Source organism: Chlorocebus sabaeus, chromosome 5, assembly GCF_047675955.1.
Source record: "Chlorocebus sabaeus isolate Y175 chromosome 5, mChlSab1.0.hap1, whole genome shotgun sequence".
Lineage (NCBI taxonomy): Eukaryota > Metazoa > Chordata > Mammalia > Primates > Cercopithecidae > Chlorocebus > Chlorocebus sabaeus.
In genome coordinates, this window is record NC_132908.1 from 80,427,843 (window position 1) to 80,441,828 (window position 13,986).

Here is a 13,986-nt window from a genome sequence, read left to right on the forward strand (position 1 = left end):
CCACTTTTGAAAAAATTCTGCAGTTGTGACTGTGTTCATATGAAAGCATGTACAAGATATAGAGAGACAGCAAAAAATAGTGGGAATGGATGTGTGTATGTGGGTTTCAGATAAGAACTTCAATTATATAATTTAAGAGTAAGTCTATAATTTAAGCAGAAATAATTTAGATACTCATCAAATTAAGTAAGTGGAAAAATTTCCTCTCTCTCATGCTACGTTGCTATCATCACATCTTTTTTGGAGGGTTGCTAAGCTTGATAAGCCTTTGAACCATTTTATTTGACTTTCCACGTGCCAGCTGGTTGGTAGGAAGATGGTGAAATGCCTTGGGTGGTGTAGGATTAGGGAAGTTTTCATTCCGAAGCTATGAAGACTTGGAGAAAGGGGTTTATAGAAGCACTATGAAAATAAGCTGGAGCCTCTATTTTCTGCTACTTTTTAAAAAGCTTTTTCTTTAGAGAGTAATAAATCCATTATGTCTATCGTATACATGAATTCAGACTATTAGAGAGTTGAAAATGCAGGCTATATATATATATAAAATCTCTGTTGTCATGTACATGTCAACACTGTCCTGATGACAAAATTTTATTTATCCCCCCAGATAAAAATTTGAAGAAATTTTAAATGCTTTTTATTCATAAACACTTTTCAAATGGGATAAAAGTTAATCATGTTAAAATATTCATTCTATGGCAGATGTCACTCCTTTGGGCCCTCCCTGCTGAATTGCTTACAGTTTCTGAGCTGTAAACTAACATTTGCTTTACTATGTAGTTACAAAGAAATGTGTAACTTGTTTGTGAAATATTCAAATAAAGCTTATCTGGGATTTTTAACTTGTGTGTTTAGTCTTAGACCATCTTTAGTACAGTCTAGTCTAAACACTGTGACAGAGCAAAGGGACCTTTTTGTCCAGTGGTGTGCAGTGTCGTGGGTGCAACTGGCTGGTGCCAGTGTTGTGGGTGGCAAAAGAATTTACCGGCAGGGCAGGGTGGCTCACGCCTGTAATCCTAGCACTTTGGAAGGCCAAGGCGGGCAGATCACCAGAGATCAGGAGTTTGTGACCAGCCTGGCCAATGTGGTGAAATCCTGTCTCTACTACAAATACAAAACTTAACTGGGCATGGTGACACGTGCCTGTAATCCCAGCTACTCGGGAAGCTAAGGCGGGAGAATCACTTGAACCTGGGACATGGAGGTTGCAGTGAGCCAAGATCAGGCCCCTGCACGCCAGCCTGGGTAACAGAGTGAGACTCTGTCTCAAAAAAAAGAAAAGAAAAAAAAGAATTTACCAATTTAACAAGACAGTTGTAGGTAAAGAATGGCCAATTACTCAATTACTCAAGGGAAAGTACGTTGCAAGGAAGCAACGGGCAGTACAGCAGAGAAGGGGCTGTCTGGAAAGAGGCAGGGGCTGGAGGGAAGTTTTATAGGTCATGCTGGAGGATGTTACACTCGGAGCGAGGTAGTTGTGCCAGTGGTTTGTTTGTGATTAGCTGTCTCTTGGAACAGTTGTTCTCCCCTACTTGGGACCCCCTTCTTCATTGTTGCTTACTTATCAGGACTCCACACCATGTTAGTCTATGATGTTTAAAAACCAAGACTAGGCCGGGCGCGGTGGCTCAAGCCTGTAATCCCAGCACTTTGGGAGGCCGAGACGGGTGGATCACGAGGTCAGGAGATCGAGACCATCCTGACTAACACGGTGAAACCCCGTCTCTACTAAAAAAAATACAAAAAACTAGCCGAGCGAGGTGGCGGGCGCCTGTAGTCCCAGCTACTCGGGAGGCTGAGGCAGGAGAATGGCGTGAACCCGGGAGGCGGAGCTTGCAGTGAGCCGAGATCCGGTCACTGCACTCCAGCCCGGGCAACAGAGCAAGACTCCGTCTCAAAAAAAAAAAAAAAAAAAAACCAAGACTAAAACCAACTGCTTCCGCTTAATAATTGGCTCTCTTCTGCTTCTTTCATAAAAGTCAATCATTCTGATTTGGAAAAACAGATACATAGATGATAGAGAGAGAGAGAGAGAGAGTGAGATAGACAGGTAGATCAGACAGATAGACAGCAAGAAAGTTATTTAGTGAGATCATTTTTAAAAAAAAGAAAGGGGCCAGATGTGGTGGCTCACGCCTGTAACTCCAACAATTTGGGAGGCAGAGGTGGGCCGATCACCTGAGGTCAGGACTTCAAGACCAGACTGGCCAACATGGTGAAACCTCATCTCTACCAAAAATATAAAAGTTAGCCAGGTGTAGTGGTGGGCACCTGTAATCCCAGCTACTCAGGAGGCTGAGGCAGGAGAATCACTTGAACCCAGGAGCCGGAGGTTGCAGTGAGCCAAGATAGTGCCACTGCATTCCAGCCTGGGCAACAGAACAGAGCAAAGCTCCATCTAAAAAAAAAAGGGAGGGAAGGATGTGTTCATAAGTGCTTCCTATGGGCCGAACACTGTACTTATCTATATAGATGTGTATATACACATTACCTTGTAGTTATATGTGTAATTTATGTGTAATACATAATTATATATCATACATAATTTATGGAATTCAAATAGACATTAACTCCATTCTATAGCTGAAGAAACTGAGGTTCACACAGTTAAAACCATCTCACGGTAGGTCTCACGACTACTGAGTGGTAGGCATCGCTCCACCCTGGCACTTTTCCTGCTATACACTAAGGCAGCACCACCCCATTTATCACCAGGAACACACTGTGTCATCACAAACAATGCATGAAAGTGCTGTGGACTAAGCAAGTTGACAATGACGGGGGAGTGAAGCAGAGGAAACCTAAACTTACAAATCTGGTCTATAGGAAAACTTTCCTTCCCTGCCCCGGCAGTCTGTCTCCAGGAAACTGCTAGTTTGGGTAAATAAATAGCAAACGGATGCCTTGGCAGCCAGTCATGGAGATGCTAATTTGGAAATTTGCCTCCAAAGAACATAAGACACAGAAACCAATGCTTCAGTCTAAAAGCAAGAGAATTTGAGATGTAGCAGATGTATCAGAACAACCACCGATCACACCATTCTTCCCCAGAAAAGCAATTTTCTGGGTTTTTTTGTTTTGTTTTGTTTTTGCAAACAAGGCCTCAAAGAGACCTCCTTGTGCTTTAGTAATGTGCTTGTGCTTTGGTAACGCAAAGGCAAAATATCCTCCTTGTGCTTTGGTAATGCAAGGCAAAATATCCACTCATTCTAGCCAGGGCACACCTTTGAGCGTGCAGCAACACTGGATTTTTACATGGGAATCCAAGCCAAGAGGACTGGTGCCAGGATGGTGATATTTCTAAATTACATCTGCCGTTCTGTGTCTGTAACGAAGCCCTGCCTTTGCTTGGATGATGACTGTCCTGCCCCAGCCCCTCCTCGTACCAGCAGGACCGCATCCTCCTCCTGATGCTTGCTAGCACCTGAAGGATTGTTCTGTGAAAACCAGGGACCCAGCACCTGCTGACATTCCTCAGCATCCTCTCTGACTTTATCCCCGGGGAGAAGCAAGTCGATGTTACCCTGATGCAGTCACAGTTCCTCTGCTTCCCCTTATCAAATTATATAACCGTGTTGTTTCAAAGCACACCCAATCTATTTACCCTTTGGCTCCCCGCCATCTTTCAAGGCAGGATTTTCTACACTTTAATCCCAAGAGAATATAATCACGATTTAGCCATCTCCCTGTCTCATCTCTCTGCACCTTCACTAACTCTGCCACACTGAAATGCCACCTGTACCATCAACTACAACTCTAGTTTTTTTTGTTTTTGTTTTTGTTTTGTTTTTTTTTTTTGAGACGGAGTCTGGCTCTGTCGCCCAGGCTGGAGTGCAGTGGCACGATCTCAGCTCACTGCAAGCTCCGCCTCCTGGGCCCACGCCATTCTCCTGCCTCAGCCTCCCGAGTAGCTGGGACCACAGGTGCCCGCCACCACACCCGGCTAATTTTTTGTATTTTTGGTAGAGACGGGGTTTCACCATGTTAGCCAGGATGGTCTCGATCTCCTGACCTTGTGATCCGCCCGCCTCAGCCTCCCAAAGTGCTGGGATTACAGGCGTGAGCCACCGTGCCCGGTTCAACTCTAGTTTTAAACTATGTAATTTTACATTTATAATTTTGGCTTAAATTTATTTTAAAAGAAGCCAGTACATTGGCCAGGCATGGTTGCTTATACCTATCATGCCAGCATTTGGAGATGCAAAGGCGGGTAGGTAGATAGTTTCAGCCCAAGAGTTCAAGACCAGCTCAAACAACAGGGCAAAACTCCAGCTGTACAAAAAATACAAAGATTAGCCAGGTGTAATGGCGCATGCCCATCGCAGGAGGATTGCTGGAGCCTGGGAGGTTGAGGTCACAGGGAGCCATGGCTGCGCCACTGCACTCCAGCCTGGGTGACAGAGTGAGACCCTGTCTCAAAAAAAACAGAAAAGAAAAGAAAAGAGAACTGTACATTCTAACATGAATGAAAAACCAGTATCACTTGGAATACGCTAAAGCAGCAATCAAAATAAATACAATGAAAAAATAGGCATAATTACCTTTTTGCTGGATACTATGTCTACTTAAGGTCTGTGTATGAAACTCTCTGTATTAAAAGGAGAGATAAATAAGGATTAGAGAATTCTCAAAGACACAGTAACATCCACCTGGCTTATGTAGCACCTGTCCACACAGCACCTAGAATCATTTTAGTAGAAGCAAAACAAGCAAAGTTGCATGAACAGGAGGTAAGGAAGTGGTTCCAGTAACTAAGACGATAAGTCCTTCCTTTCTAGAAACTCGCCTATGAGCCGTAGCTCAACAAGAGCACACAGTCAGTGGAGGGTCACCTCGGTTGTTCTGGTTTCCATTTTCTATTTGTTTTTTGTGCAGCAGGGGTGGGGCGGGGCGGGGGGGGAGTTGGTCACTGTTATGTGCTGAGAAGGAGGAATCATCAGAAAAAAGAAAATGATGGCAGGAAGCAAGTTTCTGGATTTGAGGAAAGAGAATGGGATCAGGGCCCAGGTCTCTCTGCCTTAGATGAACGCAGAGCCCTGTGCGCGAGCAAGGACACTTCTTCCTGAGACAGAAAGCCAGTGACACCAGGGTTGGCCAGTGACACCAGGGTTAATGCAGGAACTTATGACTGCACGCAGGACGGGAGTTAAGGGGTTTTGATGGACAATCTCTATTTTCTCCACAAAACAGAATATAAGGTCATCCTCTGAGGGTGAAGGGGATAAAATCCTGGGGTTGGGGAGACCGGAAAGGTTTGGAATGGCTACTGAAGGACCGGGGCTAGGGCAGCCCAGGCCACTAGAAGGGAGGGGCACCCTTCACCCACCCTGCTGTGGCACCGCCCATCAGGTGAGGGGAGCTCAGCAGCAACATGAGGCAACCTGGGAGGAAAACAAACCAGGGGAGCAGCTGCTGGGCCCCAGGGCTGGGCCTATAGAGCTGACGCAGGTGCAGCTAAGCAAAGAACACATTCCAGCTCCTCCAAGTCCTCACTAGGATCATTCCATCACTGCTCACACAAGGCAAACGCACAAAGCACCTCACTGCATGTGGCCACATGGACACACCAACACCTTCCATAGTATTTTTTTTTTTTTTTTTTTTTTTTTTTTTTGAGACACAGTCTCAATCTGTTGCCCAGGCTGGAGTGCAGTGGCTCGATCTCAGCTCACTGCAACCTCTGCCTCTCCGGCCTGCCTCAGCCTCCTGAATAGCTGGGATTACAGGTGCACGCCACCTAGCCCAGCTAATTTTTGTATATTTAGTAGAGATGGGATTTCGCCACGTTGGCCAGGCTGGTCTTGAAATCCTGGTCTCAAGTGATCTGCCTTCCTCAGACTCCCAAAGTGCTGGGATTACAGGCATGAGCCACCATGCCCAGCCGCCTTCCATAGTATAGATCCAAGAAAGGAGGCATGTCAAAAGAATGGCCCAGAGAACCAAAAAGCGATTATAAAAGTACCATAATAAGCACACGTAAAACAAAACTATCTTGAATGGAAAAAGGGAGTTACAACATGCAATTAATCTAGGAAGAGCTTTAAAAAAAATGCTAGGAGGAGATAAGACAACTGTGACACTTAAATAAAGGTTAAAAATGAGAGTTGTTCAAAACTGAAGTTTAAAGGTTAATTACCAGTGCCTTACACGTAATACATTAGTTTTGCTAATGGGACAATACTCAGTTAGGTTCGGTGTGTCAGCCCCATAAAGTGAGTATGTCAGCCATGAGTATAAATTAGTGAAGCTTCCATAAAAAGCAACTCTTTAACAGACCTTGGTCTCCACACAGAGAAAGCATTCTGCCTACCTGTTTAAGTGCAAAAAATAAAGGAACAAATAATGCCTCCACTAAAAGAATATCAAGTTTGTTTGTTGTTTATGTAAAGCAAATTTCCAATTGGGATTTGAAAAAAAAAAAAAAAAAACAAGTGTCTTACCAGAAAGAAAAGGAAAAACTCCAGATTTTAGTGCTAATTCATGTTCTTGAGCAACCCACAGCCATAAGACAGATCTGCCCAGAAATTCATGGTGCATGCACACACCTTTCTTTGCTGAGTGTGGGAGTCCCAGGGATTGGAATCTAAAGTCAGAAGCCTGAGGCCTTTCTTCACCTTGGCTACTCACTAGTTTTTAAGGAGTTCTGAAGTTTTGTGAAAAGTCTTTTATGATTAGTTTGGCGTGGTCGTGCACACCTGTAATCCCAGCTATTCGGGAGGCTGAGGCAGGAGAATCACTTGAACTGGAGAGGCAGAGGTTGCAGCAAGCCAACATCATGCCACTGCACTCCAGCCTAGGCAACAGAGCAAGCCTCCATCTCAAAAAAAAAAAAAAAAAAAAAAAAAAATATTTTAAGAAAACTGAGATACTGGCATCTAGCAGGTAGAAGTCAGAGATGCTGCTCACCGTCCTACAATATACAGGGCACCCGGTCACCCCCTCCACCACCAACAATAAAGAATGACTTGACTCAAATGCCCATATTGCAGCTCTTGAGAAACTCTGCTCTAAGCTCAAAAAAATCAGAGAATTCTAGAATGGTGAGAAAAAAGGAAGTCCTGCATCTCTTACTTCCTTAATTTGATGACCTTGTTCCAGTTTCTTAATGCCTCTGCATGTGTTTTCTCAATAATGTAAAATTATGATAATTATATCACAGGGTCTTCTGAGGATTAAGTTAAAACACTGAGTATGTTTATTTCAAGTAGTCGGGTGAAGCACTAGCCAAACACCAGTTGACAACAACCAAATACAAAAAAAAGTTGTGCATCCTTACACAGAAAGGAAGATCTCTCTGTAGGGAAGGATGAGGTGTGTAGGGTGAGGGGCAAAGGTGTGAGTGAGGGGGAAGGGGTAGTGAAGGGAGTTGAGTCTTATGCCTCAATGCCAACTGGATTCCAGGTTTGTTAGAGACACTGGTGGGTCTGGCAGAGGCTTTTGAACAAGAGCAACTCCATCTCGAATAGGAGCTGGGTAAACTGAGGCTGAGACCTACTGGGCTGCATTCCCAGACAGTTAAAGGATTGTAAGTCAGAGGATTGGGATAGGAGGTCAGCACAAGGTACAGGTCATAAAGACCTTGCTGATAAAACAGCTTGTAGTAAAGAAGCCGGCCAAAACCCACCAAAACCAGGATGGCGATGAGAATGAACCCTGTTTGTCCTCATTGCTACACTCCCGTTAGCGCCATGACAGTATACAAATGCCATGGCAACATCAAGAAGTTACCCTATATGGTCTAAAAAGGGGAGGTATGAATCACCCACCCCTTGTTTAGCATACAATCAAGAAATAACCATAAAAATGAGCAACCAGCATCCCTGGGGGCTCTGTCTATGGAGTAATCATTCTTTTATTCCTTCACTTTCTTAAACTTGCTTTCACTTTACAGACTCGCCCTGAATTCTTTCTTGCATGAGATCCAAGAACCCCGTCTCTTGGGGTCCGGATCAGGACCCTTTCCTGTAACAGGTCTAACCCCTTACAGACTCTCCCCACCTAAACTCAAACTGGAGCTAACCCTCACACACAGCAGTCCTTAAATGAGATGTGTGAAACTTTCCAGAACTTTCACACATCTCCTTGCCAGGCCCGCAGTCAAGGACTTTCCTATCCCCTTGCCATGAGACCCAATCCTAAAGACCATCTGTGGGGTTGGAACTAGAGGTTCCACCTCAGCAGTGCCCACCTCCTTCAACACCCAAACCCACAGTCTAACCCTGATGCCGGAAGCCTTCCCCACTCAACAGTAGGCATCGCGTGGAGTGCAAGAAGCCAGACATGATGGACAGCTTCCTGTCTGAATCCCCTCATATGAACCTGACGGGTACAATGAACCTGCTGGGTTAAACTCTGGACGCTGTCCACCCTCATAGGGTGGAGATGACAGGACAGGACAGGACAGGACGGGGGCCAAGGGGCTTCCGGGGGGCTCATGTTCCTTGACTTGGGGGCAGTTACAAGGGTATAGTGGGTCTTGTTGAAGGGCAAATTTCAGTAAGTTCGTCCTGACAGGCCAAAGAAACCCAGAGCCGTCTTTCGACTGACTACAGCCTGGAAGGGCGGCCAAGGCCACTCCCTGCCTCTATTGCTCCATTTCTGAGTTGGTCTCACTTCCCACCCCCACCAACGACACGCTGGGGAGGAGGGCCAAAAGAGAGCAGGAAGCGCGGGGTGGTGCCGCTCCTTGGAAAGGAAGCGCTCGGCCTCGAGGCCCTTCCGGTGCGGGAGAAACTACTACTCCCATAATGCCCCGCGGTCCCGCGAGCAGCGAGTCTCGTCGCGAGAAACAGCGGGCGGGGGCGTCTGAGCCGACGAACGGAAGTGTAGGTTACGGTCTGGGACATAACCGCCAAGCTGGGCGTCGGGGAGATGGCCGAGACTGACCCCAAGACCGTGCAGGACCTCACCTCGGTGGTAAGGGACAGCTGTGAGGGCCCGAGGCCGCGGCCTTCCCGGGCGGCGCCGGGCCAGGCCCTGCTGGACAGAGGCGCGCCCACCGCGACCGCGCGTGGCGTCTGCCGAGGCCCCGTTTCTGGAAGCGTCTCTGGCCGAGGCTCCCGGCCACCTTGACCCCGGGGGCGCTCGGTGCGGACCTGTCTCCCCGCGGGCGCTCCCAAGCCCGACCCCCTCCGGTCGCCCCATTCACCTGTCGCGAACGCCCCCCGGGCCCCTCCTGCCTCCCTCTGACACCCTCCCCGCCCTTCGACTCATTACACACCCCTGGTGCCCCAACCCGGCAGAAACAACCTGAAGACCCTGAACTTTGAGTCGCAGCGGCCCCCCCAGCCCACCAGTCTAATTAGACAGGTGGGAAAACGGAAGCCCAGAGAAGGAAGATCCTTGCTGAAGGCGGCACAGCTGCCCAGAGGCAGAAATGGGGCTGGAACCCGAGACCAGAGCTCACGTCCTGATCCCAGGAAGGTGTCTCAGGATCGATGTGGACCGTGTTTGTTTCGGTTTTTCTTAGGTGCAAACACTCCTGCAGCAGATGCAAGATAAATTTCAGACCATGTCTGACCAGATCATTGGGAGAAATATCCTTTTTGTCTGTGGTGGGCCTCCTGTGGGCCTTTGGAGCCTCTTTGCCGGGCAGCGGTGGGGATAAATGAGTAGTTTTCAGGCCAGCTTCAGCCAGTCACTTACAGAATTTGAGCTTGGATTGCACTGTGTTTCCAAGAAGGACTGCGCCGAGAGCTCGGGGTACAGCTGAGCTAGACAGATCCCTGGCTCTAGGAGCGTACATCTACCAATCCTGGTGTGGTTGACCGTGGACTGTGAACTAAGCGCTTTTGTGTGTGTCTTTCTTTTGATGTTCAGCATGACCTTATGAGTGGGTTGTAGTGTTACCATCTTTAGCAAATGCATAAATTGAGGTTTAGGGGTCCCATCACTAGTAAGGGTCAGGGCCGGAAACCGATGCTGGGTAGCCGTGCCCCCGAGTCCTATACTCTACCCACCAGCCTGTAACAGTGTCTAAAGGAAATTGGAAGACCGGTTTCCCTAAAATCGTTGTGTTTAAGACCGTAGTCTACAGGGACGGAAGGAAAGGGCTCAATGAGGAGATGTTGGCGCGCGTTGTCTTTAACTTCACCACTTGATGATATGAGTAGTCGCATTGATGATCTGGAGAAGAACATCGCAGACCTCATGACACAGGCTGGGGTGGAAGAACTGGAAGGTGAAAACAAGATTCCTGCCACACAAAAGAGTTGAAGGTGAGGAAGGGGGCCATTTTCTTTTCTTTTCTTTTTTTCTTTTTTCTTTTTTTTAACACGGAGTTTTGCTCTTGTTGCCCAGGCTGGAGTGCAATGGCACGATCTCAGCTCACCACAACCTTTGTCTCCTGGGTTCAAGGGATTCTCCTGCCTCAGCCTCCCGAGTAGCTGGGATTACAGGCTTGCGCCACAACGCCCAGCTAATTTTGTATTTTGAGTAGAGATGGGGTTTCTCCATGTTGGTCAGGCTGGTCTCAATTTCTGACCTCAAGTGATCCGCCCACCTCAGCCTCTCAAAGTGCTGGGATTACAGGTGTGAGCCACCGTGCCCAGCCTTTTTTTTTTTTTCCTTAATAGAACCTATAAGTATAATTTTGATGTAGTCAGACATTCTGTAGATCAGTTCCCAGCCATGATCCCAGCAAACATCCCTGTATTCTTTACCGGCTGTGGACTTCATGTTTTGGAATTTTTCATGCCAAACTCATTCTTTACACTGGATTTATTTTCCCAGTTTTTATTAATTAGACTTCTGTCACTGTTAGTTAAGACCACTGGCTTACATTAGATAACCACTGAGTTTTTATCATTCCAGCTAATAAAGGGGTTTTTGTTGGCCTATAAAGCCTGTCACTGGAAGATTTTCCATTGCTTTTTTTGGGAGGCGGGGGGCGGTGGAGGGGATCGCTGATAAGTCACCCACATTACCACCTTCTTAAATGGCTTAAATTCTGGAGACTTGCTTGGTAACTTGACATAGGTAAACTAGATTGTGGCCACATTAAGCTTTTACTCTGGAGTTCATTTAAATTTCCACTGAATAGTTTCAGATGTCAGAGGAAAGCGCATTAAAACTACCCACATAGCAAGATAGGTAAATGTACACTATCACTCAGCACAGTGCACTGAGTGCACAGTCCTTTTCCTCTTTATGTGTGAAAAATAAGTTTTAAACTCCCTTTTCTCATGTTTCATTTATAACATTTTAATTCTCTATAAAAATGAATGTTACCGAGGGAGGCGGAGGTTGCAGTTGAGATCGCGCCACTGCACTCCAGCCTGGGTGACAGAGTGAGACTCGTCTCAAAAAAAAAAACGGTTGCTGGCGCGTGGTGGCTCATGCCTGTAATCCCAGCACTTTGGGAGGCAAAGGCGCGCAGATCACTTGATGTGAGGAGCTGGAGACCAGCCTGGCCAACATGGTGAAACCCTGTCTCTACAAAAATGGGCGTGGTGGTGCACGCCTGTAATCCCAGCTACTCCGCAGGCTGAGACAAGAGAATCGTTTGAACCCAGGAGGCAGAGTTTGCAGTGAGCCATGATCATGCAACTGCACTCCAGCCTGGGCGATAGAGCAAGATTCTATCTCAAAAATAAATAAATCAAAATCCTGAGTATTTTTAGATAGGTAGTGTACCAAGCAGAATATACAGTAAAAGATGCCTAATTTCCTATTTTCTGGGCTTGCTCTGGACCACATTTTAAGTTACTGCGAAATACAGATTTGGGATGTTGAAGACAGACTCTTAACTTTGCTTTTATCTTTACAATAGGTGGGGTTTATTCACTGTGTGAGTAAACCACATAACTGCTTTCTGTGGGTGATGTCATCGTTATTCTTACCCAGAGATAATTTGGAAAAAATGTCCTCCCAGTCTTAGATGCGTCTGTGGGTCTCTTTTTATGTTATGTGGCAGTCAAAACTCCCATCAACCGACTGAGAATCTTGCCACAAGAATTTCAGGATTGTAGACTGGCTAGTGATGAGGGTCATTGAAAGAAAAGGATGAGAGTAGGAAACTGACTCCGAAATTTTAAAAAATATTTCCAGTTAAATCTATTTTTGCTAAAATATTGTCCAAAGAAAATAAGTGTAACTCTATAGGAGAGTGTAAAGGGATTTTTAGTTGATAGTTCTGTATGTCATTTTTACTTGCACTCATACAATGAAAAATATATTGATGATTTTTCCTTCTTCAACAGGTTGCTAATAATTTATACTGGAATCTGGAACACCATGTTTCCAAGCCAAGAGAAGATCGAATGGCTTTTTACAGCTAACTACTATGTGTAGACAGGTTTTATATTATAAAGTATGCATTCTTATCACATACTATATAGTTAGTTTGTAGAGTGATTTAACCCCCAGTTTCTTGAACATAGTATCTTTACATCTTGGACCTTGGTCAGTTGTGCTATTCATCATTAAACACTAAAACTTTGGCGGTTCCTGCATAACATTGTCAAATCTTTTAGTGTATTTCTGTGAAGTCATGTTTTTTTTCTTGTCATTCCTTTTGTAGTAGTTGCTGTTTGGATAAAAGTTGCTGTGTGATTTTCTTATTACACAAATAGTAAACCCTTCGATTATAGTCTTGGTGAAGTACGATGTTTGTAGACTTTAGAGTTCTTTAATTCTCAGCACAAAGTGACTGTTGAGCTAACACCAAACAGTGTATTGGCAATACTTTTCGAATGGCTAAAAACACCTAAAAATTGTTTATTCAGAAATATCTGTCACTGCTCTGTTGGCAAAACTCAGAATAGAACTTAGACTTATGTCTAAGTCCCTGAGGTCACATGCTAAAGTCGATGAAAAGTAACCACTGCCACTTTCTTGTGTTAGAACTTTTACAGTACAGAAAATGACAGTAGCCTTCTGTAATGAGGCATTTGTTAGAGTTTTGCATGAGATTCTAATACTTCAGTAGCACCCTACATGGTTCATCTACAATGGTTACCATAAAAAATCTGGCAGGATTTTAATATTCAATCACTCCATCTTTCCTTTGAGCTACTGACTGGAAAAGAAAGAGAAGGAAAAGAGACCATGTTAAGCCCATGCCAGCTGCTTGGCTAGAATATGGTCAATGATGTGTAGTAGACTCAAGTTTTTAAGAAATACTATTTTACTTAAACTGTTTCTTATCTAAATTCTTGCAGAGTGACAGTGTTACTGATTATAGAAGACAGGGACAATACCTTTTAACTCTTGCCACTCAAAAATGCAGTGCCGGGAGTGCTACCCCGAGAAGCCAATATTGATGACGTGGAAGGTGATCCATGATTGTCACCACAAAGTGCTTTTACACAAAAACTTGAAAAATTGAAAAACATGATGTTTTTAAGTTTCTCGTATCACCAGTCTTGGTGTTTATATTGCAAATCTATCATAGGAAGAAACAATTTGTCCTGTATACAAGTTACATGGGGAACATAAAGGAGTCAGATCCTTCTGTAATAAAATGAATGCACCACTCTGGTTACTCAACTGCAGAACCTCCTTTGATCAGGCCAGTTGTGATGCAGGCTGGAGCCCCTGAATGCCCCGCACACACTGCAGGCATTGACCAGACCAGCTGAAACCTGCGTCCCTGCTGATGTTCTCAAGCCTCCTAAGTGGCAAATGGAAATGATACGGCCGGTTGCAGTTGTAGGAGAGTTGTGACTTAGGCAGGAGTCGACCTCCTCAAATAATGGAACGATTTCAAAGGCAGGCTGCCCTGACCAAAAATATCTGCCATGAATAAAGGTGCCTGAAATCCTGCTATGAAGTTTCCTTTGTGTCAAAAATCTGTTTGGTTTTCAGATTGAAATGCAGAAATCACATTAGAGTATCAACTAAAACCTCTGGATGGATTAAGTACAAGTAGCCCAAGGCAAAGCAGGAGGGGGTGTTGGGGGAGGTTGCCTGCTGGAAGGGGAAGCTGAGGAGCGGGAGGAGGGCTTGCGAGGACTCGCATTGCAGGAGAATTGTCTCAGGTACGTT

The 13,986-nt window shown here is 45.4% G+C and overlaps 1 protein-coding gene across 1 annotated transcript; it reads left to right on the forward strand.

The window, feature by feature from the left end:
• The first annotated feature begins 8,694 nt into the window (after positions 1 to 8,694).
• HSBP1 (heat shock factor binding protein 1) lies at positions 8,695 to 13,765 on the forward strand. Its single transcript, XM_007994197.3, has 4 exons — positions 8,695 to 8,916; positions 9,470 to 9,536; positions 10,097 to 10,217; positions 12,201 to 13,765. Exons 1-3 carry the CDS (start codon positions 8,872 to 8,874, stop codon positions 10,213 to 10,215), a joined length of 231 nt encoding a protein of 76 aa, XP_007992388.1. The 5' UTR covers positions 8,695 to 8,871; the 3' UTR covers positions 10,216 to 10,217; positions 12,201 to 13,765.
• The last annotated feature ends 221 nt before the right edge of the window (positions 13,766 to 13,986 follow it).

Coding starts and splice junctions, on each gene's coding strand:
- HSBP1 (XM_007994197.3), top strand. CDS start 8,872: ATGGCCGAGACTGACCCCAAGACCGTGCAGGACCTCACCTCGGTG. Junction 8,917..9,469: donor TGCAGGACCTCACCTCGGTG/GTAAGGGACAGC, acceptor GGTTTTTCTTAG/GTGCAAACACTCCTGCAGCA. Junction 9,537..10,096: donor TGACCAGATCATTGGGAGAA/ATATCCTTTTTG, acceptor TAACTTCACCAC/TTGATGATATGAGTAGTCGC.